Consider the following 27,429-nt stretch of genomic DNA (forward strand, 5'->3'; position numbering starts at 1 on the left):
GATGCAGAGACACAGACATCGTTTGCTGCATCTACGGAGATCTGAAAGATCCCACAATATCTTTATCTTATAGGTCCAGAATAATAGGTTGCAGATGGGTTGATACAAGGAGGAGTTATGGGCAGATCACATTATTACACGTGGTAACATATTGCTGGTATCTTTGACATATTTGGCAACATCTTGTGCTTCAGAACTCGGAAAAATTTCATTTGTCTGAGAGTGAACCCAAAACTGGACATGAATGAAGAACATCTAGAGCCTTAATAAAACACAATAACAAATGACCTTCTACGTATATTCTGAGGTCCGAAAAATTGTGCAACATTCATCAACTGGGGAAAAGATGATAACATTGACCCAGATATATAAAAGTGGTGTCATCTGCCCCGGTGCAGTTTTCCTCTTCCTGTGCAGGTTGTGCCGGATAATTCATAGCGACGCGTCACCGCGTTCATTTATCAGGTGCGATCGGCGCTGCTATGGAAAGTTACACAGTTACATCTTACAGCCGTGACACAAAAATGGCGCAAACACTTCATACATACACGTGCACAATCCAAAGACAGAAAAACTGGCACAGACACAATGATATCTGATCTGGGGGTAAATTGTGATTAGAGGACAATATGGAAGCTGAGCTGTGGTGATGTATAAATATCAGATATATAGATTTATATTCATGAAAATGTAAGATGTGACCGATACTCTCACAGAAACAATGGGAAAGGCCTAGAACCAGGGGAAGAGACAACAATAACCATCCCTTATACACATTCTCTAAGGTGGAGGATGGGAGTCACACAGAGACATTCGGCCTAGTAAACACTTGTAAATTAAGTTATTGAGCTCCATGAGAAAGACACATCCTGCTCACAGTCGTCTGAGGAGGGGATGATAAACCCAGAACAAAGGAGAACAATGAAGGAGTCACAAGTGCTGGGCCCGGCTGATTAGGAAGTGGCACCGACGCCCTTCATTTACATGGGAGGAAGTTCTCTCACCATTAGGGGGGGACATCTCCCAGAGGGGCAGACCAAGGGGTATAAGAGACCCAAGCAGGACTCACATGAGGAGAACTTCTTGGAGGAAGAACCTGGAGGAGCTTGGACTGAGACCCTGACTGGACATGGAGCAGATCTATGTATGTATCTATAGACTGAATGGTGTGTAGATGTTTTACCAGGGGCTTTTCTTATAGAAATTCTTATTCTTCACCAGAAATTAATGTATCTCTGGAGGGAAATATTTTTACATGAGATGTTGATGTCCATATTTATTTCCCAGTAGCAAAGTTTAACATGGATGGAAGTGACACTGAGGAGAAGATGATCCCCAAGGTGGAGGAAGAAGAGGCAAAGGAGGAGAAGGAGGAGGAGGAGGGAGCCTGGGAAGGAGGACATGACGCTGGGGCCGGGGACCCCCAGGATGGTGAGTACTGATGGACTTATCAGTCATTACTTTCTAGAACTGATTCCTCCTCTGTTCTCCTTTCTTCGGCCTCTTTCCTCTTCCCCACAAGGTGTCCTAGAACCTGATTGGTGATTGTGTTTTCAGGGTTATGGGCCAGATAATAGATCTGTGTTACAGAATAAATTGTACCTGATATACTATAGGGAAAAGTGTGTGGATGAAGGTGCAGGGATGTAGAGGTATAGGGGTGCAGGGATGTAGAGGTATAGGGGTCCTTGGATGTTTATATATAAGGGTGCATAAATAAAGAGGTATATGGGTGTTGGGATGTAGTGGTAAATGGGTGCAGGGAAGTAGTGGTATAGGGGTACTTGGAGGTAGAGGTAATGGGATGCTGGGAGTAAGAAGTATAGAAGTGCATTGATGTAGGAAATAGGGGTGCAGGTTGTAGAGGTATATGGGGGCTGGGATGTATAGGTAAAGGGAGTACAGGGATTTAGAGGTATTGGGGTGTTGGGATGTAGAGGTATATGGGTGCAGGGTGAATAGGTATATGGGGGCTGGAATGAATAGGTATAAGGGCGCAGGGATGTAGAGTTATTGGGGTGCAGGGATGTAGGGGTATTGTGGTGCAGGGATGTAGGGATATAGTGTAGGTTGACTAAGAACTTACCTTGGGACACAAGGATAAAATCCTATCAAAATGTAGAATATACACAATTTACACTGAAAACTGAGATGTTGGACAAGACAAATTTTTGCTTTTTATAAAGAAATGTCTTAATATAGTCGTCATCAGAGGGTCTTAACCCCTTCGGGACTTGTCCTATTTTGGCCTTTAGGACGCGGCCCCTAAAAGGTCCTGTGTCACCATAAGTGGTTATAACTTTGGAACGCTATGAGATATCCGGGGGATTTTGAGATGGTTTTCTCGTGACACATTGTACCTCAAATTAGTTTGGATGAAATCTTTTGTGTTCAGTTTTGAAAAAAAGACGAAATTCAGCAAAAATTTGGAAAAATTCTTTATTTTCAAAGTTCTAAATTCTCTACTTTTGATGCAGATAGTCATAGCACCCAAATAACTTCATAACTTACATTTCCCAAATGTCTGCTTTATGTTGGATGGTATTTTAAGATTCCACATATTTTACTAAAATGTTATGAGGCTCAGAATTTGGGGCCATTTTTCAATTTTTTTGGAAAATCACCAAAACCCGTATTTATAGGGATCTGCTCAACTTCTAATTGACTGTGAGAGGCCTAAATAATAGCGAGACTCGTAAATGACCCCATTGTGGAAACTACACCCCTCAACATATGAAAAAGCACTTTTAAGAAGTTTGTTAACCCTTTAGGTGTTTTTTAGGGGTTAAAACAAAATGGAGGTGGAGTCTGCAAATTGTAATGTTTTTTCACAGTACAGGCGGTCCCCAGGTTACATACAGGATAGGGTCTGTAGGTTTGTTCTTAAGTTGAATTTGTATGTAAGTCGGAACTGTATACTTTATAATTGTAGCCCCAGCCAAATTTTTTCTGGTCTCTGTGACAAGTGAATTTTAAAAATGTTGGATTGTCATAAGTACCAGGAGTAACAATAAATCTTCATTACAGACGCCTGTGATATCTGTTACAGCTGATTATTGTAACCTAGGGCTAAAGTACAGGAAATTACCAACATCCAGAGGTCCGTTTGTAACTAGGGCTCGTCTGTAAGTCGGGTGTTCTTAAGTAGGGGACGGCCCGTACACTCATTTTGGGTGGAAAATTAATCATTTGCAATGGATTAAATGAAAATAAAGTTTGATACCCAATTTCTCCCAAGTGCTGATGCCCCATATGTGGTGGTGACTGCTGTACGGGCGCACGGCCGGGCATAGAAGGGAAGGAGGAGCATAGAACAGGGGGAAGAGCATAGAACAGGGGAGGAGCATAGAACAGGGGGAGGAGCATAGAACAGGGGAGGAGCATAGAACAGAGGAGGAGCATAGAACAGGGAGGAGCATAGAACAGGGGGAGGAGCATAGAACAGGGGGAGGAGCATCGAAGGGAAGGAGGCGCCATCCAGAGCAGATTTGCATTGTCACATTGTACAGGCTATCATATTTTTTTCTTTTTTTAATGTGGACCTATAGGGGCTTACTTCTTATTGCCACATGAGATGCACTTTTCTGATACATAATGTTGGGGCATCTATAGCTAATTGGTGAGATTTTATTAACTCTTTGTTGGTGGAGGAAATAAAAATCATCGATTTTTAGGAAGATTTTATTTGGGGGGGGGAGTTGTGCTGTTTACCATACCATAAAATTAGTATATTATTTTTATTCTATGGGTTGCCACGATCACGAAAATACCTCATTTATATAATTTCTTTATTTTTAACCCCATTTTTACTGAATAAAAAGTCATTTGGCGAAAATCTTGTTAATTTTAGCCTCTCCGTATTTTTATATGCAGAACTTTTTTCATTTTTCGGCTGACAGATCTGGTTAAGAGCTTATTTTTTGCGAGAAGCTTTGTTCTTTTTAGTGGTCTTATTTTAGAGTGTGTAACTTTTTTTATCACTTTTTAGAGCATTTTTTAAAGGGTATTAATTAAAATATCTTTTTTTCGGAACAATTTTTGGAGTTGTTTTTTACAGGGTTCATTGTGCAGGTCCAATAACTATTCAGTTTTATTATGCAGATTTTCACGGACGCAGCGATACCAAATATGTGGGGGTTTTGTGTATTTTATTCAATTTTACTGATTAAAAAGTAATTTGGCGAAAATCTTGTTAATTTTAGCCTCACCGTCTTTTCATATGCAGAACTTTTTTTATTTTTCGCCTCACAAATCTGGATATGGGCTTATTTTTTGCGAGAAGCTTTGTTCTTTTTAGTGGTCTTATTTTAGGGTGTGTAACTTTTTTTATCACTTTTTAGAGCATTTTTTTTAAAGGTATTAATTAAAAATTATTTTTTTCGGAACGTTTTTTGCGGGTTTTTTTGCAGAGTTTACTGTGCGGGTCCAGTAACAATTCTGTTTTATTGTAAAGATTGTTACGGATGCGGCAATACCAAATATGTGGGGGGTCGTGTGTTTGTGTTTTTTATACTTTATTAAGTGTTTTTATGGAAAAGTGACATTTTAGGGGCTTATATTTTTTAGTTATTTATTTTTTATTTCTTCTAATGTTTAAACTTTAGTGTTTTTGACTTTTTATTACTTCTACAAATGTGAACTCTTCTCCTCTCTAGAGGAGAGAGATTTTATCAGCGTAATAATCACTGATCCTGTTATTCCCGGCAGATGCCATCGCCCAGAGCTCAGAGGAACATCTGATGTCTACAGATATCACAGCAGATGATTGTGAGATTACACAAGATACGTATAAAAATGGCGCCAGAAAAACGGATTTACCCTCCGCCCTTCCCAGCAATGACCCATCATCTGATCCTATTACATTGGGCTTCTGTTCTGATACATCCCAGACTAAGAGGAAGAAAAGAAGCCGCCAAAGAGGAGACGGACAACTAAGAGCTTCCGCTGGGCAGAAGACATTTTCATGTTCAGAATGTGTCAAATGTTTCAGGTTTAAATCATTACTTATCAGACATGAGAGAATTCACACAGGAGAGAAGCCATATCGATGTTTAGAATGTGGAAAAGGTTTTACCGAGAAAAGAGATCTTGGTAAACATGAGAGAATTCACACAGGGGAGAAGCGACATTCATGTTCAGAATGTGGCAAAGGTTTTACAGAGAAAAAAGATCTTTATAGACACCAGAGAATTCACACAGGGGAGAAGCCATTTTCATGCTCTGAATGTGGCAGATGTTTTGCTAATAAAGCAGATCTTTTACGACACCAAAGGATTCACACAGGGGAAAAGCCATTTTCATGTTCAGAATGTGATAAATGTTTTACTACTAAAGCAGATCTTGTAAGCCATCACAGAATTCACACGGGAGAGAAGCCATTTTCGTGTTCAGAATGTGATAAATGTTTTAGGTTGAAAGCTGAACTTGTAAATCATCAGAGAATTCACACAGGAGAGAAGCCATTTTCATGTTCGGAATGTGATAAATGTTTTACTACTAAAGCAGAACTTGTAAGCCATCAGAGAATTCACATAGGAGAGAAGCCATTTTCATGTGTCATATGTGGTAAATGTTTTTCTATAAAGAAAAGTCTTGAAATCCATAAGAAAATTCACACAGGGGAGAAGCCGTTTTCATGTTCAGAATGTGGGAAATTTTTTACTACTAAAGGAGAACTTGTAAACCATGAGAGAATTCACACAGGGGAGAAGCCATTTTCATGTTCAGAATGTGGGAAATGTTTTATTCTGAAATCAGGCCTTGTTAACCATCAGAGAATTCACACAGGAGAGAAGCCATTTTCATGTCCCGAATGTGGTAAATGTTTTAGGTGGAAAAAAGATTTTGTAAACCATCAGAGAACTCACACAGGGGAGGAGCCATTTTCATGTTCAGAATGTGGAAAATCTTTTATTGCGAAATCAAGCCTTGTTAGCCATCAGAAAATTCACACAGGGGAGAAGCCATTTTCATGTCCCGAATGTTGTAAATGTTTTAGGATAAAATCAGAACTTTTAAACCATCAGAAAATTCACACAGGGGAGAAGCCATTTTCATGCCCCGAATGTGGTAAAAGTTTTAAGATGAAAGCAGAACTTGTAAACCATCAGAGAATTCACACAGGAGAGAAGCCATTTTCATGTGTCATATGTGGTAAATGTTTTTCTATAAAGAAAAGTCTTGAAATCCATAAGAAAATTCACACAGGGGAGAAGACGTTTTCATGTTCAGAATGTGGGAAATGTTTTATTCATAAATCAGACCTTGTTAACCATCAGAGAACTCACACAGGGGAGAAGCCATTTTCATGCTCTGAATGTGGAAAATGTTTCGCTCACAAATCAAATCTTGCTGCACATCATAGAATGCACACAGGCGAGAAGCCATAGTTGTGTTCAGAGTGTGGGAAATGCTTTGCTGAGAAAAGAAATCTGTTACAACACCAGAGAATTCACACAGCTGGAAAACCATTTTCATGTTCTTAATTATTTTATAGAAAATATACTGAAAATTAACACTGAGGGGGGAAAAAATGATATTTAGAATGTCACAAAAATGTAACTTTCAGTTAGAGCTTTTTATACACAAGAGAAGCCACACTAGGGAGAAGCCACACAGGGGAGAAGCCATTTACTTCTTTCATGGTGACTGTGGTCCCAGCTGCTACAAGTTCCTACCCGGTAGTTTTAGGCTGATCTCTCACCTTCCTCAGGATCACGGATGCCCAGGGCCGGCGCTATGGGTAGGCAAAGGTGGCAATTGCCCAGGGCCCCTGGGAGAAAGGGGAGAATCTCTTCTTTCAAATGAATCTTGAATTTTGTTTCTAGGTGCCATGGATCCAGAGATATTCAGGTTTAAAGTGAGAATATCCGGTGCCATTTTTATATATAAAAATCACTCCCAACGGCAGTTTAACAGTTAATATCTCCGTTTTCCTACATTTTAGAAACACAGCCCCCTGAAATTAACCCCCTCCCCCCCAATCCAGATTCTTAGCCATCAGGCTGCAGGGAGAATGTACTGCACACAGGAGCTGCTGCACCTCACAGATAATGGAAATATTCACTTTATATGTTACTACATTTTGAGAAGGGATAATATCAACTAATATTCATGTTTTTAACCCTTCTCTATGCAGAACTATCTAAGAACACACTTTGGGCCACATGTATCAATCGTTCTTTTCTGTTGTTTTTGCGCCTTTTCATTCAGGTGCAACATTTTTGTGCCATTTTTGCGACTAAACGCCAAACTAGCTGCGCAGCAAAAATACCCAGCTTTCCCTCATTTATCCTAGCAATCCAGATGTTTTGCTGCGCCTTATGATATTCATCATTTGCGACTTTTAATTTAGGCTCAAAAACTGGCGCAAAAACACTCCAGCCCGAAGGTGGCGTTATCTGAGAAGAAAGCACTGAGCCCCTTTGCAGAGCAGCTCATTTCTAGCAGCAAAGCTCAGCCAGACACTGCAGACACTAGAACATATAATACAGACATGAGATGCTCTGCAGACACTAGAACATATAATACAGACATGAGATACTCTGCAGACAGGAGCTGCAGACTCTATTTACAGTTCATCACCTTCTATTTACAAAACATTCTACAGAATCCTGAGCTCAAAGCAAGAGAGAAGAGAACGTTACAGAATGTTGCACATAGTACAGACAAGTGTCCCCCATGTAATTCTGCACAGTATCACCAGTGTGTCTGAGGGGGGTATTGTGCAGAATTACAGGGGTGCAGCAGGAGACCAGCATTGGGGGATCCCCTCCAGGAGAAGCCACTGCTGAGGAGGTCACTGGGTGCAGGGTGTCACACACCTGGGTGCTGCTGTGAGTGTTATCTTCATTCTGGGCTGTGGGAGAAGCAGAGAGGAGCTTGTAGCAGGATCACATGTAAGTGCCTGAATCTAACATTGCGCCAAAATTGCGCCTAAACTATGTTAAAGTAAAGTGATTAATAAGAGACAGGAAATTAACTTATCACAGATGGTTGTAGCTTGTGATAATTCTGGAAAACAGTGCGCCTGAATTGTGATGAATGTGGCCCGTTCTCTCTTATTCCCTTTTATTTTGTGATACTGTTTTAGGAAAGTAGATTTTCTTTATATAAGTATCTGGATTTGTACATATTTTAGAGGAAATTTTGAATGTTAATTGCCAAATGCATCGCCTGGTTGTCTGATTTCAAAATGATATAGGTTTTATGGCGCCTTTACTTTTTATTCTGTGTTATTGATATATTTTGCAGGTTGTGACTGTCTAAAAATATCTAGCTGAAAAGCAGATATCTAGTTATTACAGTTTTAGTGATATTATGTGGATTTATTTATGTGAACATATCAATAGGGCACATTTGTGAACTCTACAAATGTCCATGTATTACATTTAGGAGGTGTGAAGGAAAACATTTTCTCTTTGGATCAAATTTTTTGCCATCAAAGTCAAATTTTAAGTATTTTTAATAAAATGTTTCAATTTGAATCAAAATTGCATGAAGGTGCCTATGTCTATAAAATTTTTCCCTCTCCCCAATGGGCCTCACAGTCTAATCAACCTACCAGTAAGTTTTTGGAGTGTGGGAGGAAACCGGAGGACCCGGAGGAAACCCATGCAGACACACGCATACAAAATATTTGCAGATGTTGACCAGCGCTGCAAGGCTGTAGTGCTAATCACGGAGACACCATGCTGCCCATCTCCCTATCATTTATCTATCTCCTATAAAATTCTCCCATATTACAGTTTGTTTTACCATACTAAAGGAGCCTCTTGCTGACTGTGACTGGTCATAAAATAGTTTTATTTTGGGGCCCCACTTTTAGTTTTGCCCAGGGCCCCACTTTGCCTAGAACCGGCCCTGCGGATGCCCCACGGGTCATTGTGTATTCCATCCATATTTTAATAACTGGTCTGTAGGAGCCGGAGCTCTTAATGGTTGGTAGGAGATCAAATACTTGTTTATCTCAGCAGAATGCAAATAAATTTTATACAATGTGATTTCTGGATTTGATTTTTTGATGTTCTATCTCTCAATGTCTGTTTGTAGTAAGTGGATGGGGCGGCCCCTTCATATCTAAGGATCTGATGGAGATCGCTGAGTACGGCGCTCGGCAATCTTCCTCAGCTCCATAGAGAGGAATGGGCGGGGCGGGGGGGGCACACTTGTGCGATCAGCTCCTCCGCTCATCTCGGGGGTACATCGGACCCCTGTTCTCATGATCTGTGGGGATCCCATCACTGAGACCCCACCAATCAGTAAATGACCCATAACCTGGACGATTTTTTGTTTGTCGGGCAGAGGGATTTCGATTCTTGCCCCTCCCTGCCGCGCAGTTTACAGCACTCATGGACTACATTGGGGTCCCTTTGTCTACTGACAAGACTGTCGGTCCGGTTCAAATTTATCCTTTTTGGGAATTGAGCTTGACACTGTTACCATGACTTTTAGATTGCCAGTCGAGAAGATTTCCCTCCTACGCCAGGAGATCGATTGCATGCTCAGTAAAAAGAAAACCACCCCCCACCAATTCCAGGTCCTCCTGGGCGCTGCTCAATGTCACATGTACAGTTATTCCCATCGGCCGCGTTTTCTCTCGCCGCCTTTCGTTAGCCACAAAAGGCACGCTTTACCCTAACCATTTCATCAGGATTACCAGCCCCCCGAGACATGATTTGCAAGTTTAGCGTGTATTCTTGCAGGATTTTAATGGTTCTGGTATCCTACAGCAGTGTTCCCCAACCACCGGTCCGCTGCCCAAGACCGGGCCTTGGAACACCTGGTACTGGGCCGCGCCTGACCCCTTTAAAACAAAAACAAAAAACACCAAATAATGCACTGCTCTATTGACGCCAAGCGTCATGATGTCATAACATCATGCTATTAGTGAAGGGAAGGAAGAGAAGACTGTTGCAGGGGAATGAGGAAGGTAAGTATTTTTGTTTTTGACAGAGTTCGGCTGGGAAAGGGGACATTGGAAGCATATGGTGAGGGAAGCAAAGGAAAGGAGACATGGAGGGAAGACATAATGCAGTAAAGGGGACATGGGAGGGGAGTATGCTACAGGAAAAAGGACAATACAAGTTGGGGTGCTTCTTCAGGAAATGGAACGATGTAAACTAAGCACACAGGGAGTTATGGTGGAGCATTCAAATATACATTTTTAGCTATGAAACTATGACACCAGACCGCAACCCCCCACCGAACTGGTCCCTGGAGAAAATGTATGTTTACAGCTGGTCCCTGGGCAGAAAAAGGTTGGGGATCCCTGTCCTACAGGATGCAGAAACGGACAGTTGTTCCCTGAATTTATTCACCTCAGCCTCTGCCAACGATGGCTTTGCCACCATTTGGCGCAATTCCTGGTGCAGCAATGCCTGGCCTTCATCTTGGCGGAAAACAGGAATTACTTACAAATTGCACCCTTTTATGTCCCTTCCCATTAGTTGTAGCTTTTGAAATTTGGGGCTCTAAATTGGCCAATACCAGAATTAGATTTTGGTCGAATGACGCCTCACTGGTACATGTCGTAAATAATCTCTCATCCTCATCTTATCCGGTACTCGCGCTGCTACGTCACATGGTTTTGTGCTGCCTTCAAGCCAACATGTGGCTCCTGGCCAGGTATGTCCCTGAATTTTCAAACGGCACGGCTAATGCCTTGTCTCGTGCACAATTTCAGGCGTTCATTGAACTTCACGGGTCAGCGGACGAGTCCGGGATTGCATGCCCCCAATTGTTATGGAGCCTGGTAGAGAACAGTTTGCACACCTGATAACAACTTCCATATCAGCAGCTACTTGGCAGAAGTATTCCGTGTCTTGGTCACATTGGTTGTCTTTCTCTGGGGGTACATTACCCGCGGAGAGGTCCCAACTTTTGAATAATTAGTTAAATTGGCTATTGCAAATTAGACAACAGGGCGCCTCGTTTAATAAGGCAGAAAGTAGTTTGGCCAGCTTGTCCTTTATGCTAAAATTACTTAACTGTCCAGATATAACTAAAGATTTCCTCTTAAAAGAAATCTTAAAAGGCTGGAAACATGAAAAATCTTCCCACGATTCCCGGAGACCAGTGTCCCTTCCCCCATTTTTTCATTTAATTTCTATTTTTATATATCTACTTTTTAGATATTATCTGTCCGGATGTTTTTGAGGAGTCATTATTTAAAGCAACGACGCAATCGTAAAACACAACTAAGTCAAAGTTTGTATTCGTCACTCCAAAAATAATTTTTTTCAGTATGGGCTCTTGGTTTTCACCTCTTTTTTTGGGGGCCAATCTGTGCCCCATTTCCTTGATCTATAATTACGAACGTGGTCGCCCGGCGGGTCGAAATTTTCTTATCGACGCCCCCGGATCCCCATCATCTCATTATCAATTCAGTGCAGTTTTCAAAAAATCCCTGCTGTTCTTAGGTTTAAACCCAAAAGAATTCGGCCCTCATTCCTTCTGTATTGGTGCTGGGACCACGGCGCTCTCATGCAGAATGAGCGAGGAATCCATAAAAAGGCTGGGCCGGTGGAAATCAGACTGTTTAAAGTCTTATATCCTCCCAGACCTTGACCCTTTCCTATAGCTTTCCCTTTTGATTAAATCGTCACTTACACATATCTATGCTTATTTAATTTATAATTAAGTTACAAGAAAGTAATAAAATTAGATTATAAATTTAAAAAAAACAATCTGTTTACTGATGTTCCAGGGCCCCAAAAACACGTTTGTATCATTGGCCATTCCTTTATTCACTGGGCCGAGCAGAGAGCGGCCCTTCACCCTTGCGGCCGGGGTTTAGGGCTAAAGGAAGTTCAAGTGCACTGGCGTGGCGTTCACAGGATGCGATGGACTCAAGGTTTTCCGGAAGTTGTGCAGGTCAAACGGAATCACCAAGATGACGTGACCATTATTGTCCATGCGGGGGCAATGATTTAGGTTGGGTAAAGCTAGGAGAGCTCATTTCCCTGATTAAGGAGGATTTTGCCCGTTTCCCTAGTTTTTTCAACTCCGTCACTCTGGCCTGGACGGAGACTATTCCCTGCTATCACTGGAAAGGTGCTCGGCATTATGATGCTATTGAGCGGGCACGTAGGATCCTTAATATTTGTGTCTCCAGGCACGTCACTTCTCTGGGTGGTGTAGTCTTTCGCCCCTCGGAGTTAGAAGGGGATAATAGGCACTTGCTCTTTGGTGACGGAGTCCATCGGAACCAATTGGTCTGGATATTTTTCTGGTTGGCTTGCAAGAGTTGGCTGAGAGGGCCATCGCATTAGGCAGTGTGGGGGGTCACAGCCGGCACTAGGGGCTTATTGGCTGCTCCGTGGCGGAGTTAGACATGCCTAAGGTGAAGGGAAGTTACTCACGAGTCGGCTGTTGTTCTGCAGCCGCCATTCAGGTGAAGGTTGTTTTTTCATAGAACTAAAAGGACTCGGACGAGCATGTCTTGTTTTTTCATTACAATTCTTCTTGCTCTTTAATTAAAATATGTTAATTAGTTATTTTTCAGTTAGAAAATTAATAAATGCTGTGGCCTACCCACAACCAACACAAAAAAAGAGACTCCATCTGTTATTCATCGGTTTTATTCGGTTACCCGGGGGTCAATAGGCAGGTTTGGCTTAGTTTACAAGTCCCTGCAGTCTATCCCCTCCTGGAGATGTTACACCCTAATGGTGAAAGAACTTTCCTTATGTAAATGAAGGGAGTTGGTGCTGCTTTGAGGCTGAGTATTTTTGTCCTGTGTTATGGGATCATCCTCCCCTCCCCCAATTAATAAGGCATCTTTGTAATGGAAACTTCATTGACAAGTGTTTACAAGGATAAATGTGTAATTCAACATCCTGAACAATGGGAAAAGCAAATCCCTGCAGACGTGACGGCTCCCAGGGTCATGTGACCGCCATGTCCTGGAAATGACTTTCCGGAATAAGGGAATATCCTACTACAAAGGGGCTCATTTACTTATTGCGACACAATTTGCAAGTTAAATCCCGTGCTCAGATGTTAGACGGCACGCCCCTCCAGTTTGTGTCACATGGAGACCAGAGCTCCTGGAATATCAACATCTTCAACATCCCATGTAACAATTTCTCTCTCTACCATCTTACTGCGTCTGATGAGAAGATCTCATGCAATTAATAAGATACATTAATAATACACTGAGTGAGTACAGAACATGTGGATTGTACAAGGGGAAACTTTGAGGCTAAAGTCAATGTTCCATCAGCTTCCTACAAATGTTAAATATGAAACATCTAGAGACATTTATCCCTTGTGAAATTTCAATTACTGTATTTGAGTATAAGCCGACATGAGTATAAGCCGAGACCCCTAATTTTACCACCAAAAACTGGGAAAACCTATTGACTCGAGTATAAGCCGAGGGTGTAGTATACAGCCAGCCTCAAGTGGTATACAGCCAGCCTGACTTTTATTGTATACAGCCAGCCTGCCCCCTCATGTATAAAGCCAGCCTGCCCCCTCATGTATACAGCCAGCCTGCCCCCTCATGTATACAGCCAGCCTGCCCCCTCATGTATACAGCCAGCCTGCCCCCTCATGTATACAGCCAGCCTGCCCCCTCATGTATACAGCCAGCCTGTCCCCTCATGTATACAGCCAGCCTGCCCCCTCATGTATACAGCCAGCCTGCCCCCCTATATGTTGAGCACACTAAAAAAATAAACTTAATTCTCACCTTCCGGCGATACTCACCCCCGATACTCGGCGGTGGCTCTCGATCCCCGGCGGCGGCTTCGGTCTTCTTTCTTCTCTTGCCGGCGGAGTCGCGTCCATGCGCTCTCCCCGCCGGCGCTCACTATGATGCGGCGGTGTCGCCGCTGATGACGTCACACCGCCGCATCATAGTGAGCGCCGGCGGGGAGATCACATGGACGCGACTCCGCCGGCAAGAGAAGAAAGAAGACAGCCGCCGCCGAGGATCGGGGGCGAGTATCGCCGGAAGGTGAGAATTAAGTTTATTTTTTTAATGTGCTGAACTTCGGGATCGGGAGCCGCCGCCGCCAGATATCGGGAGCCGCCGTTGGTGGATCCGGGCACCGGAGGGTGAGTATTACATTTTTATTTTTTAATTGACTCGTGTATAAGCCGAGGTGAGGTTGTTTAGCACATTTTTTGTGCTGAAAAACGCGGCTTATACACGATTATATACGGTAGTAAAGCTGTGATATTACAGACCATAGTAACCCTGTCCCGGGTTAAACCTGGGTAGAGTCTGACCCTGAGGTACTTAGTATTTGTATGTAATATCCCTGTGAGTAGCTAATAGAAGTGGCTCCTCTGTTTCTCTCAGTGCACAGGATCAGCTTATTCCACAGTCAGGCTTTTCTGGTTGAAAGTTCTAGGTAACAGTGTAAGAGGTTTTACCAGCTGCACATTCACATTTCATGTAATGAATCTCCCGCTGCCCAATTGTACACAAACCGAAGGGGAAGTCAAATGGTTTTATTCAGTGAAAACCAGAAAAGTTTGGTCACAGTTCGGTCCTAGCAGTATCCACCCGTCTGTGGTGTGTAATCGTCTCTTAGCTGTCTCTGTACAGTTTGGGATATAAGCAAAAACAATAGCAGATAAAAACTACAATAGTGAAGCCACAGCTCAGCAGTTCCCAGTGTGATCCTTCTACAAAGAAACTGTCATGGCGGCTCTGGGAAAATGGCACCTCAGGAATAGGACAATAAGATGTAGTCCATGTACAGGTGGAGACTCCAGCGCCCAAAAATTTAAGTTAAAATGCAAAAATGTATTTGGCAGGGTTAAAAAAAACACATGTGTCATATGTGTCATGTATTTTTAGCTGTAAGAATCTGTGAGGCTTGTATGTTACTTCTGTGATGTATAAAGTTATTGGGGCTTATGGGAAATGGCAGAGAATAAGCGTCTGGATAGAAATGTTTGAGTAACACAACAAGGAGATTAGATGATGTAACAGACATGGAGGGGGGGGGGGGGTTGTGCACTTTCATTATACAGCGCTGAGTCATAGTAATAAATGTGCCGCAAACTGCGACTAAGCACAACCCACCTCTATAGGTGCAAAGATTTATTAAGTGTTGGACAAAGTGCAGCCGCGACACAAAAATGGCGCAAACACTTCATACCTACACGTGCACGATCCATAGACAGAAAAACTGGCACAGACACAATGATATCTGATTTGGGGGTGTTAAGGAGATCGCACTGGTTTCGGACCCCATCTTGCGTACTGTCCGCCATTTTAGATACAGTGGACATGTTCACTGACTATTGTCACGCTAATGTCATGATTCAGCCATTTTTTTGTAACCTTCCTGTAAAGGTTTCTCCTTGGCACATGTGAGAGATGATTGACCTTCGGTATGTTCTCCTTCTTATCATAAATGTTTTGGTTCTGGGGACATTCTCTGTACATTCTGTAGATAAACATGTCTGTGAACGAGTCCTATCACCCTTTACCGAGAATGTGCTGGTAAATTCATTATGGCCAATAGCATTACAGTATTCTTATCTCCTTCTTCACTCCCCCCAATTCTGCTTTTTCTGTTTTGATATATGACTGTGGTTTTTGAAATAAAGAGCGTGATGTGAGTGCAGCTAAAGGCAATGTCTGCGTCTTGGGTTTGGTCTCTCATCCTGATACCAGGAGCCATGAAAGATTTAATTTCAAAGTCACCATGTAATGGGGGGTCTGAGACCCAGATAAAAATCTCTAACAGGGGGTAAATTGTGATTAGAGGACAATATGGAAGCTGAGCTGTGGTGATGTATAAATATCAGATATATAGATTTATATTCATCAAAGTGTAAGATGTGACCGATACTCTCACAGAAACAATGGGAAAGGCCTAGAACCAGGGGGAGAGACAACAATAACCATTCCTTATACACATTCTCTAAGGTGGAGGATGGGAGTCACACAGAGACATTCGGCCTAGTAAACACTTGTAAATGAAGTTATTGAGCTCCATGAGAAAGACACATCCTGCTCACAGTTGTCTGAGGAGGGGATGATAAACCCATAACAAAGGAGAACAATGGAGGTGTCACAAGTGCTGGGCCCGGCTGATTAGGAAGTGGCACCGACTCCCTTCATTTACATGGGAGGAAGTTCTCTCACCATTAGGGGGGACATCTCCCAGAGGGGCAGACCAAGGGCTATAAGAGACCCAAGCAGGACTCACATGAGGAGAACTTCTCGGAGGAAGAACCTGGAGGAGCTTGGACTGAGACCCTGACTGGACACGGAGCAGATCTATGTATGTATCTATAGACTGAATGGTGTGTAGATGTTTTACCAGGGGCTTTTCTTATAGAAATTCTTATTCTTCACCAGAAATTAATGTATCTCTGGATGGAAATATTTTTACATGAGATATTGATGTCCATATTTATTTCCCAGTAGCAAAGTTTAACATGGATGGAAGTGACACTGAGGAGAAGATGATCCCCAAGGTGGAGGAAGAAGAGGCAAAGGAGGAGGAGGAGGAGGGAGCCTGGGAAGGAGGACATGACGCTGGGGCCGGGGACCCCCAGGATGGTGAGTACTTATGGACTTATCAGTCATTACTTTATAGAACTGATTCCTCCTCTGTTCTCCTTTCTTTCCTCTTCCCCAAAATGTGTCCTAGAACCAGATTGGTGATTGTGTTTTCAGGGTTATGGGCCAGATAATAGATCTGTAACAGTCTCTAGAGATTCCAGTGGCACCACTCCGTGTCTTGCAAAATATAAACTTTGTTCAAGTTCCTGAGATGGAAAAAAACATATGCGTGTAGGGGCCCAATCTGAATATGGTGGAGCTCCTGTCCTTAGGCATATAGATGGCACAGGCAATCGGGAAGTTATGTTATGTTTCTTCTTTATTCGAGTAAAGACAAGTACAAACTCACAGAAAGGACGTGCAGGGGAAGAAGGTGAAGGCAATTTCCGTGTGGCTCAAAGTGGGCGTCACCTCTTACGGGCATTCTGCCTTCACCTCCTTCCCTTCCACGTCCACTCTGTGAGTATGTACTTGTCTGTACTGGAATAAAGAAGATACATTGCACTATGGAAGAGCGGTGAGTGACGTCCATTTTTCTAACATCAGATAATAGATCTGTGTTACAGAATAAATTGTACCTGATGTTCTATAAGGGAAAAGTGTATAGGGGTGCAGGGATGTAGAGGTATAGGGGTGCAGGGATGTAGAGGTATAGGGTTGCAGGATTGTAGAGGTACTGGGATGCGGGGATGTAGAGGTATAGGGGTGCAGGGATGTAGAGGTATAGGGGTGCAGGGATGTAGAGGTATAGGGGTGCAGTGATGTAAAGGTATATGGGGTGCAGGGATGTAGAGGTATAGGGGAGCAGGGATGTAGAGGTATAGTGGTGCAGGGATGTAGAGGTATAGGGGTGCAGGGATGTAGAGGTATAGAGGTGCAGGGATGTAGAGGTATAGGGGTGTGTAGGGGTGCAGGGATGTAGAGGTATATGGGGTGCAGGGATGTAGAGGTATATGGGGTGCAGGGATGTAGAGGTATATGGGGTGCAGGCATGTAGCGGTATAAGGGTGCAGGCATGTAGCGGTATAGGGGTGCAGGGATGTAGAGGTATAGGGGTGCAGGGGTGTAGAGGCATAGGGGCGCAGCGATGTAGAGGTATAGGGATGCAGGGATGTAGAGGTATAGGGGTGCTGGGATGTAGAGATATAGGGGTGCTGGGATGTAGAGGTATAGGGGTGCAGGGGTGTAGCGGAATAGGGGCGCAGGGATGTAGAGGAATAGGGGTGAGGGATGTAGAGGAATAGGGGTGAGGGATGTAGAGGAAAAGGGGTGCAGGGATGTAGAGGTATAGGGGCGCAGGGATGTAGAGGTATAGGGGCGCAGGGGTGTATAGAGGTATTGGGGCGCAGGGATGTAGAGGTATAGGGTCGCAGGGATGTAGAGGTATAGGGGTGCAGGGATGTAGAGGTATAGTGGTGCAGGGATGTAGAGGTATAGGCGTGCGGGGATGTAGAGGTATAGGGGTGAAGGGATGTAGAGGTATAGGGGTGCAGGGATGTAGAGGTATAGGGGTGCTGGGATGTAGAGGTATAGGGGTGCTGGGATGTAGAGGTATAGGGGTGCAGGGGTGTAGCGGAATAGGGGCGCAGGGATGTAGAGGAATAGGGGTAAGGGATGTAGAGGAATAGGGGGGAGGGATGTAGAGGAAAAGGGGTGCAGGGATGTAGAGGTATAGGGGCGCAGGGATGTAGAGGTATATGGGTGAAGGATGTAGAGGTATAGGGGCGCAGGGATGTATAGAGGTATAGGGGCGCAGGGATGTAGAGGTATTGGGGCGCAGGGATGTAGAGGTATAGGGATGCAGGGATGTAGAGGTATAGGGGTGCTGGGATGTAGAGGTATAGGGGTGCTGGGATGTAGAGGTATAGGGGTGCAGGGGTGTAGAGGTATAGGGGTGCAGGGGTGTAGCGGAATAGGGGCGCAGGGATGTAGAGGAATAGGGGTGAGGGATGTAGAGGAATAGGGGTGAGGGATGTAGAGGAAAAGGGGTGCAGGGATGTAGAGATATAGGTGCGCAGGGATGTAGAGGTATATGGGTGAGGGATGTAGAGGTATAGGGGCGCAGGGATGTATAGAGGTATAGGGGCGCAGGGATGTAGAGGTATTGGGGCGCAGGGATGTAGAGGTATAGGGTCGCAAGGATGTAGAGGTATAGGGGTGCAGGGATGTAGAGGTATAGGGGTGCAGGGATGTAGAGGTATAGGGGTGCTGGGATGTAGAGGTATAGGGGTACAGAGGCGAGCCATAGAGAGACGCCCCCCGCTCCATATATGTAATATATCTGGGAGTGTCAGAACCAGATCCATCATGTTGGTTTGGTGTGAAAAATTAAGCAACGCAAAATGCATACAGCGTACCGCCATGTATTATAAAATGCATGTATAGTATAAAATGCATACAGTGTATCGGCATGTAGTGTAAAATGCATACAGCGTACTGCCATGCAGTATAAAATACATACAGCGTGCCCCCATGTAGTATAAAATGCATACAGCGTGCCACCATGTTGTATAAAATGCATACGGCGTACCGCCATGTAGTAGAAAATACATACAGCGTGACGCCATGTAGTATATAATGCATATAGTGTGCCGCCATGTAGTATAAAATGCATACAGCATACCACCATGTAGTATAATATGCATACAGTGTGCCGCCATGTAGTATAAAATGCATACAGCGTACTGTCATGTAGTATATAATGCTTATAGCGTGCCGCCATGTAGTATAAAATGTATACAGTGTGCCGCCATGTAGTATACAATGCATACAGCGTACCGCCATGTAGTATAAAATGCATACAGCGTACTGTCATGTAGTATATAATGCAAATAGCGTGCCGCCATGTAGTATAAAATACATACAGCGTACTGTCATGTAGTATATAATGCATATAGCGTGCCGCCATGTAGTATAAAATGCATACAGCGTGCCGCCATGTAGTATAAAATGCATACAGCGTACTGTCATGTATTATAAAATGCATACAGCATGCGGCCGTGTAGTATAAAATGCATATAGCATACTGCCATGTAATATGAAAAGCATACTGTGTACCACCATGTAGTATAAAATGTATACAGCGTATTGCTATGTAGTACAAATTAGAAGCTCTGATAAATATCACAAATACTACATATACATAGAGCAAATATACACACATATATAAACAGTATACACAGCATATGCACACACTGCACATACATACACATACACATACCTACACATACATATACACACATACATATACACATATACAGGTGGTCAGCGGGCGGAAGATCGGTGCATGCCGGCCAGGTGCCAAGCGGCCACTTAAGAGCTTGTCCCGGTCATAGCATGGGCAGGAGAATGGTGGCGGCCTGCAGGCGGTCGCATGGTCCCAGTCAACGGCCGGTCACATGGTGGCGCGGTGCCTGTGGACGGGCAGCTTGGTTTCGGCAGGCAGGGACTAGAGCGCATGCGGGAGAATGGTGGTGGCCGGAGGGCGTGCAAACGGGAGCTCGGTTCCGGGCGGCCGGCAGGAACTCGGTGCTTGCCGACCGGCAGAAGGGGCGGGCAGCAGCTCAGTGCTAGCTGGCGCAGGGAGTCTCTTGTCGCCTGGATTGCGGGACGGAGGGCAGGTGGGAGAACGGTGCGGGCTGGCTGGCGGGAGCACGGTGCCGCCCCCTCGTACAGAAGGAGGCGCGCCGCCTGAGGGAGATTCTCAACTCACCTCATGGCAGGTGCGCCCCTGTCTCATTTTGCTTAATTTTAAAATGTAGAATTAACACAATTTACACTGAAAACTGAGATGTTGGACAAGACAGATTTTAGCTTTTTATAAAGAAATGTATAACATAGTTGTCATCTTAAACAACCTAGAAGACACCTGGACCTACACAGACAACTTATATACAACAGGAGGGCAATAAACTAAAGCTGAGGCACGACAAGCGAGCGCTGGCTCTTATCTGCTCGTGGCCTCCAGGTCAGAGGTCGGGGTCAATCTCTGCAACAATTTATACTCCAATTCTTTCCTTCCTCTTTCCCTTAAATCTATAAATTTTGTGAGTTTTCTGTATTATGGATAAGATCATGTCTGACGAGGAGAACTCGTATTCTCCAAAGCTCCACCATCAAACATACTCAGTCTCAGAAAGCCACGGCCGGATTTCTCCGCTCTCCTCCTCTCTATGCCCAACATGGGACAAGTCTCCACTACTTGTATAAAATATTATTATCATTAGAGATTTTATCAGCGTAATAATCACTGATCCTGTTATTCCCGGCAGATGCCATCGCCCAGAGCTCAGAGGAACATCTGATGTCTACAGATATCACAGCAGATGATTGTGAGATTACACAAGATACGTATAAAAATGGCGCCAGAAAAACGGATTTACCCTCCGCCCTTCCCAGCAATGACCCATCATCTGATCCTATTACATTGGGCTTCTGTTCTGATACATCCAAGACTAAGAGGAAGAAAAGAAGCCGCCAAAGAGGAGACGGACAACTAAGAGCTTCCGCTGGGCAGAAGACATTTTCATGTTCAGAATGTGTCAAATGTTTCAGGTTTAAATCATTACTTATTAGACATGAGAGAACTCACACGGTAGAGAAGCCATATCTATGTTTAGTATGTGGAAAAGGTTTTAGAGAGAAAAGAAATCTTTGTAAACATGAGAGAATTCACACGGGGGAGAAGCGACATTCATGTTTAGAATGTGGCAAAGGTTTTATAGATAAAAAAGATCTTTATAGACACCAGAGAATTCACACAGGGGAGAAGTCATTTTCATGCTCTGAATGCAGCAGATGTTTTCCCAGTAACGCACATCTTACACTACACCAAAGAATTCACACAGGGGAAAAGCCATTTTCATGTTCAGAATGTGGTAAATGTTTTACTACTAAAAGAGAACTTGTAAGCCATCAGAGAACTCACACAGGAGAGAAGCCATTTTCATGTTCAGAATGTAGAAAATCTTTTACTGTGAAATCAAGCCTTGTTATCCATCAGAGAATTCACACAGGAGAGAAGCCATTTTCATGTCCCGAATGTGGTAAATGTTTTAGGTTGAAAGAAGATTTTGTAAACCATCAGAGAATTCACACAGGAGAGAAGCCATTTTCATGTCCCGAATGTGGTAAATGTTTCAGGTGGAAAAAAGATTTTGTAAACCATCAGAGAACTCACACAGGGGAAAAGCCATTTTCATGTTCAGAATGTGGAAAATCTTTTATTGCGAAAGCAAGCCTTGTTAGCTATCAGAAAATTCACACAGGGGAGAAGCCATTTTCATGTCCCGAATGTTGTAAATGTTTTAGGATAAAATCAGAACTTTTATACCATCAGAGAATTCACACAGGGGAGACGCCATTTTCATGCCCCGAATGTGGTAAATGTTTTAGGCTAAAATCAGAACTTTTATACCATCAGAGAATTCACACAGGGGAGAAGCCATTTTCATGCCCCGAATGTGGTAAAAGTTTTAGCTTGAAATATGAACTTGTAATACATCAGAGAATTCACACAGGAGAGAAGCCATTTTCTTGTGTCATATGTGGTAAATGTTTTTCTATAAAGAAAAGTCTTGAATTCCATAAGAAAATTCACACAGGGGAAAAACTGTTTTCATGTTCAGAATGTGGGAAATGTTTTCTTCTGAAATCAGCCCTTGTTAACCATGAGAGAATTCACACAGGGGAGAAGCCATTTTCATGCTCTGAATGTGGAAAATGTTTTGCTCGCAAATCAAGTCTTGCTGCACATCGTAGAATGCATACAGGCGAGAAGCCATAGTTGTGTTCAGATTGTGGGAAATGCTTTACTGAGAAAAGAAATCTGTTACAACACCAGAGAATTCACACAGCTGAAAAACCATTTTCATGTTCTTGATGATATTTAGAATGTCACAAAAATGTAACTTTCATTTAGAGCTTTTTATACAGAAGAGAAGCCACACTAGGGAGAAGCCACACAGGGGAGAAGCCATGCACTTCTTTCATGGTGACTGAGGCCCCAGCTGCTACAAGTTCCTACCCGGTAGTTTTAGGCTGATCTCTCACCTTCCTCATGATCACGGATGCCTCACGAGTCATTGTGTATTCCATCCATATTTTAATAACTGGTCTGTAGGAGCCGGAACTCTTAATGGTTGGTAGGAGATGAAATACTTGTTTATCTCAGCAGAATGCAAATAAATTTTATACAATGTGATTTCTGGATTTGATTTTTTGATGTTCTATCTCTCAATGTTCACATTAAAGGGGTTGTCTGGTTGTAGTGAGTGGATGGGGCGGCCCCTTCATATCTATGGAGCTGATGGAGATCGCTGAGTACAGCACTCGGTAATCTTCCTCAGCTCCATAGAGAGGAATGGGGGGGGGGGCGCGCACCTGTGCGATCAGCTGCTCCGCTCATCTCGGGGGTACATTGGACCCCTGTTCTCATGATCTGTGGGGGTCCCATCACTGAGGCCCCCACCAATCAGTAAATTAGGCAAAGCATAGGGCCTAACCGGACGATCCCTTTAGCCTACCCTTAAAATTATAGACTGTGTCTATACAAACGAACGGCACTCCAAAATAGTGGAATAATACAAGTGGTGTTTATTCCCGAGCTGCTACGTTTCAGCTTCATCTGAAGCCTTTCTCCAGCGAGGCTTTCACCACTGGAATTATTCCACTATTTTGGAGCGCCGTTCGCCTTTGTTTTCCTATATTTGGAAGGACGTGGATGTCCGGTTGTAGCGTGCACCCATCCTTTACTTTATTGCAGTGCCGCTAAGGAAATTTCTTCTTCTCCTTAACAGGTAGATTTCTGATGGTAGGTTCCCTTTAACCTGTTAGGTGCTGTGGCTGAACCTGACCACGCCTACAGAACAGCTCTGCTGTACTATAGAACCAGTATATTGTACAGTATAAGTGATCAGACCCCTAGGGTTCAAGTACCCTCGGGGAGCGGAGCGGGTCAGAAACCACAGCAAAATAATTTTTTGCGACCACCCTCCTTCGTATGCCCCAAAATCAAAGCGTGCCAAGAATAAAAATCTAATAAATATGTCCAACAATAGGACCAAATATTTAGAGGAAGATGGACCCAAATGCACATGAACCACTTAAATAGACCGGAGGTACCCTGTGTATCTTCCGGCCTCCCCTCTGACTGCCTCTTTGCCTGCCTTTGGGTAAGTGCGACCTGCACTGTTGGAATTTATAAATATCGGATGCTACCTCCGGTCTATTTAAGTGGTTCATGTGCATTTGGGTCCATCTTGCCCTAAATATTTGGTCCTATTATTGGACGTAGTATTTATTTGATTTTCACTCTTGGCACGCTTTGATTTTGGGGCATATGGAGGAAGGGTGTTCGTAGGTACTTTGTGTTAGTCCCATTCTCCATATGGGACATCTTGGTTCCCCTAGTGCAGTGGTGGCGAACCTATGGCACGGGTGCCAAAGGCAATCTTCTTGCAGTTACAAGCAACTTAAAAGTTGCTGCTTTCAGTCATATTTTGAAACTGACTTCGCTGCTTGGGACTGTAGTAAGAGGGAGAATGAGTAGAAAGGGTCGATTTATTTTTGGAGGACCTCCTGCTGGCCCCACGATTCTCTGTGTACAGAGGGAAACTGGAAAGAAGCTAAAATGATGAAAATTTTCCATCTTTCTACTGTGTTGCTGTCCTCAGGAGGCCAATATGCTTGAAAGTTGTTGAACAGGAAGCAATAAGTTACTGCTTTAATTTTTGGTTGGCACCTCGCGATTGTTAAAGATATTACACTGGACTCAGACGCCATCTTACGTATTGTCGGACATTTTAAAGACTCAGCATTATTTCACATAACTTTGTGTACTGATAACTGAAGTTTGGGTGGGTTTCATTCCTCAGCAAGCACACAAAGACCTAGTGCTCACTAGCACTACCTAGAGGAAGGTATCCAGGCGAACACCTGGGAAGTTTCAGTATTTGCATGTAGCCAATAGTATTAGACTCCTTTGTGTGCTTACATCAAATAGTATTACATTTCCTGGGTGAGAACACCCAATTATAGTTGCTGCTTTTCTAATTACACGCCTTATGTAAAGTGCCTTATGGTTTTCTATAAATGTCGGTCCCACAATAAAATCATCAGTCTTGTTGCTAACTTCAGTTAAGGACAGGTCTTGTCTTTTCTTTCAAGTTAGTCAAATTCCAGCGCTGGATACAGACTCATTTAATTCGGAACTCACTCTTGCAACGTGGACGAGGATGGTTAAAGCCTCGTGAATCAAAAGACCCTTATGGTCAATTCTCCATGAGACGATACATAAGGGGGGGGGGGGTGTTTGGTTTGTAGTTTGGGCACTCGGCCTCTAAAATGTTCGCCATCACTGCCCTAGTGTTTGTACTTCCCAGAACTTTTATTGGAAGTGTCTTATGTGTATTATCTTGGAATGTCAATAAAGTATAATTATTTTTCTTAAGCTCTTTGTTTTGGAATTGCTAAAACTAGAATGTATGGGCAGGAGGGAGGAGCCACCAGGGGCCCATACATTACAGGGTCAACCGGAAATACTGCAGGACCTGAGATGACGTCACCAACATGTGACGGGAGTAGAAGCAGACCAGCAGCCAATGAAGTGAAGACCGCAGGACCTGTGATGACGTCACCAACATGTGACGGGAGAGGAAGCAGCCCAGCAGCCAAAGACGTGAAGACCGCAGGACCTGTGATGACGTCAGCACCGTGTTACCAGTATTTGAGGGGAGGAGCTGGAGCTGCTGAAACTGTGTTCGCGATTTCAGCACCACGTGACCAATAAGTGAGGGGAGGAGCTCAGCGATTAGAGACTTGCTACCACAGGACCTGTGATGACGTCATCGCCATGTGACCAGTACATGATGGGAGGAGATTAGTAGATACAGTGGTTTAAGGACCTGTCATGATAAATGATCCCATATAGAAATATATATTATTCTTGTCCGGAATGCGAAAGAAGTTTTACGCTAAAATCAGAGCTTTACTTCTGCGAATTCATACAGGAAACCGATGTATTTTATAGATTTTGTGTTCAGAATGTGGCAGACATAAGAGAATTTAACATTTTATAAATAAATGTATTATAATCTCTAATAATAACAGTAATAATATTTGATCTATTCTCTTTTCTGTGGCCCTTTTCCTCTCCACAGATGGCTTTCCCTAGAGCTCAGAGGAGCAGCTGATATATTCTGAGATTCAGATCACAGAAGATGGATATTATAAGCGCCCGGAACATCCTAATGGACCGACCAGAGAGAAGACCTTTTCTTGTTCAGAATGTAGTAAATGTTATAAATATAAATCAGAACTCGTTAGACACGAGAGAATTCACACAGGGGAGAAGCCATATTCATGTTCAAAGTGTGGCAAATGTTTTACCAACAAATCACATCTTGTCTTACACTTGAGAACTCACACAGGGGAGAAGCCATTTTCATGCTCAGAATGTGACAGGTGTTTTTCCCAGAAAACTCATCTTGTAACCCACCAAAGAATTCACACAGGGGAGAAGCCATACTTGTGTTTAGAATGTGGGAAAAGTTTCACTCTGAAATCCGATCTCCTAAAACACCAAAGATGGCACACGGGGGAGAAACCGTTTTCATGCTCCGAATGTGGCAAAGGTTTTGCAGAGAAAAGAGACCTATTGAGACACCTGAGAATCCACACGGGGGAGAAGCCATATTCATGTTTAGAATGTGGCAAATGTTTTACACAGAAAATAGATCTTCTAAGACATGAAAAAATTCACACGGGGGAGAAACCGTTTTCCTGTTCAGAATGTGGGAAATGTTTTATAGAGAAGATTTATCTTTTAAGACATGAGAGAAACCACACAGAGAAGTCATTTTCATGTTTAGAATGTAAGAAATGTTTTGCTCAGAAAACTCGTATTGTAACCCACCAAAGAATTCACACAGGGGAGAAGCCATACTTGTGTTTAGAATGTGGGAAAAGTTTCACTCTGAAATCCGATCTCCTAAAACACCAAAGACGGCACACGGGGGAGAAACCGTTTTCCTGTTCAGAATGTGGGAAATGTTTTATAGAGAAGATTTATCTTATAAGACATGAGAGAAGCCACACAGAGAAGTCATTTTCATGTTTAGAATGTAAGAAATGTTTTGCTCAGAAAACTCGTATTGTAAACGATCAGAGGATTTACCCGGGAATGACGTTTTCATGTTCAAAATGTGGCAATGTTTTTATAGAGACAAATTGATCTTTTAGTTAAGGCCTGAGAGAAGCCACACGGGGAGAAGCCATTTTCATGTTCAGAATAGAGAGAAATCCCAGAATAGCCCTTTGTGGCCGGGGGTCATTGGAGACTAAGTGTCCAGGTCAATCTTTGCTGTTCTTCTTTAAATAAAGATTCCTTGGGAACGGCTTTACATATCAGAACCATCCTTACTTTTTTCATGACATGTGAGACGTTAAATGAAATCATCCACAAGGATTTAGTGGTTGTAACCCAAGCACACTTGCACTTTGGTGTACCCCCACGCTACCACCCGCCCCCGATACCGTTCTTTAGAATATATACAATTTATGAAATAAGCTTAAAATACTGTTACTGTATATACTCGTGTATAAGCCGAGTTTTTCAGCACAAAAATAGTGCTGGAAAACCTCACCCTGGCTTATACACGAGTCAATAAAAAAAATTTACTTACATACTAACCCTCTGGCGCAACGAGCATCGGGGATTCGGCGGGCAGGCTGTATGCTACGCGGGGCTGGCAGGCTGTATGCTACGCGGGGCTGGCAGGCTGTATGCTACGCGGGGCTGGCAGGCTGTATGCTACGCGGGGCTGGCAGGCTGTATGCTACGCGGGCTGGCTGGCTGTATGCTACGCGGGGCTGGCAGGCTGTATGCCAAGCGG

The 27,429-nt window shown here is 43.4% G+C and overlaps 1 protein-coding gene and 1 pseudogene across 1 annotated transcript; one reads left to right on the forward strand and one right to left on the reverse strand.

Annotated features, from left to right (window-relative positions):
• LOC140075963 (uncharacterized) overlaps positions 1-27,429 on the reverse strand; it is a 290,951-nt pseudogene that overhangs the window by 83,949 nt on the left and 179,573 nt on the right.
• LOC140075540 (uncharacterized) lies at positions 985-26,947 on the forward strand. The gene is made up of 5 exons (XM_072121620.1): positions 985-1,144; positions 4,708-5,510; positions 5,586-6,075; positions 21,169-22,278; positions 25,852-26,947. The coding sequence occupies exons 1-5, from the start codon at positions 985-987 to the stop codon at positions 26,766-26,768; spliced, it is 3,480 nt and encodes a 1,159-aa protein (XP_071977721.1). The 3' UTR covers positions 26,769-26,947.

The sequence above is a fragment of the Engystomops pustulosus genome, chromosome 8, assembly GCF_040894005.1.
Source record: "Engystomops pustulosus chromosome 8, aEngPut4.maternal, whole genome shotgun sequence".
NCBI classification, from domain to species: domain Eukaryota; kingdom Metazoa; phylum Chordata; class Amphibia; order Anura; family Leptodactylidae; genus Engystomops; species Engystomops pustulosus.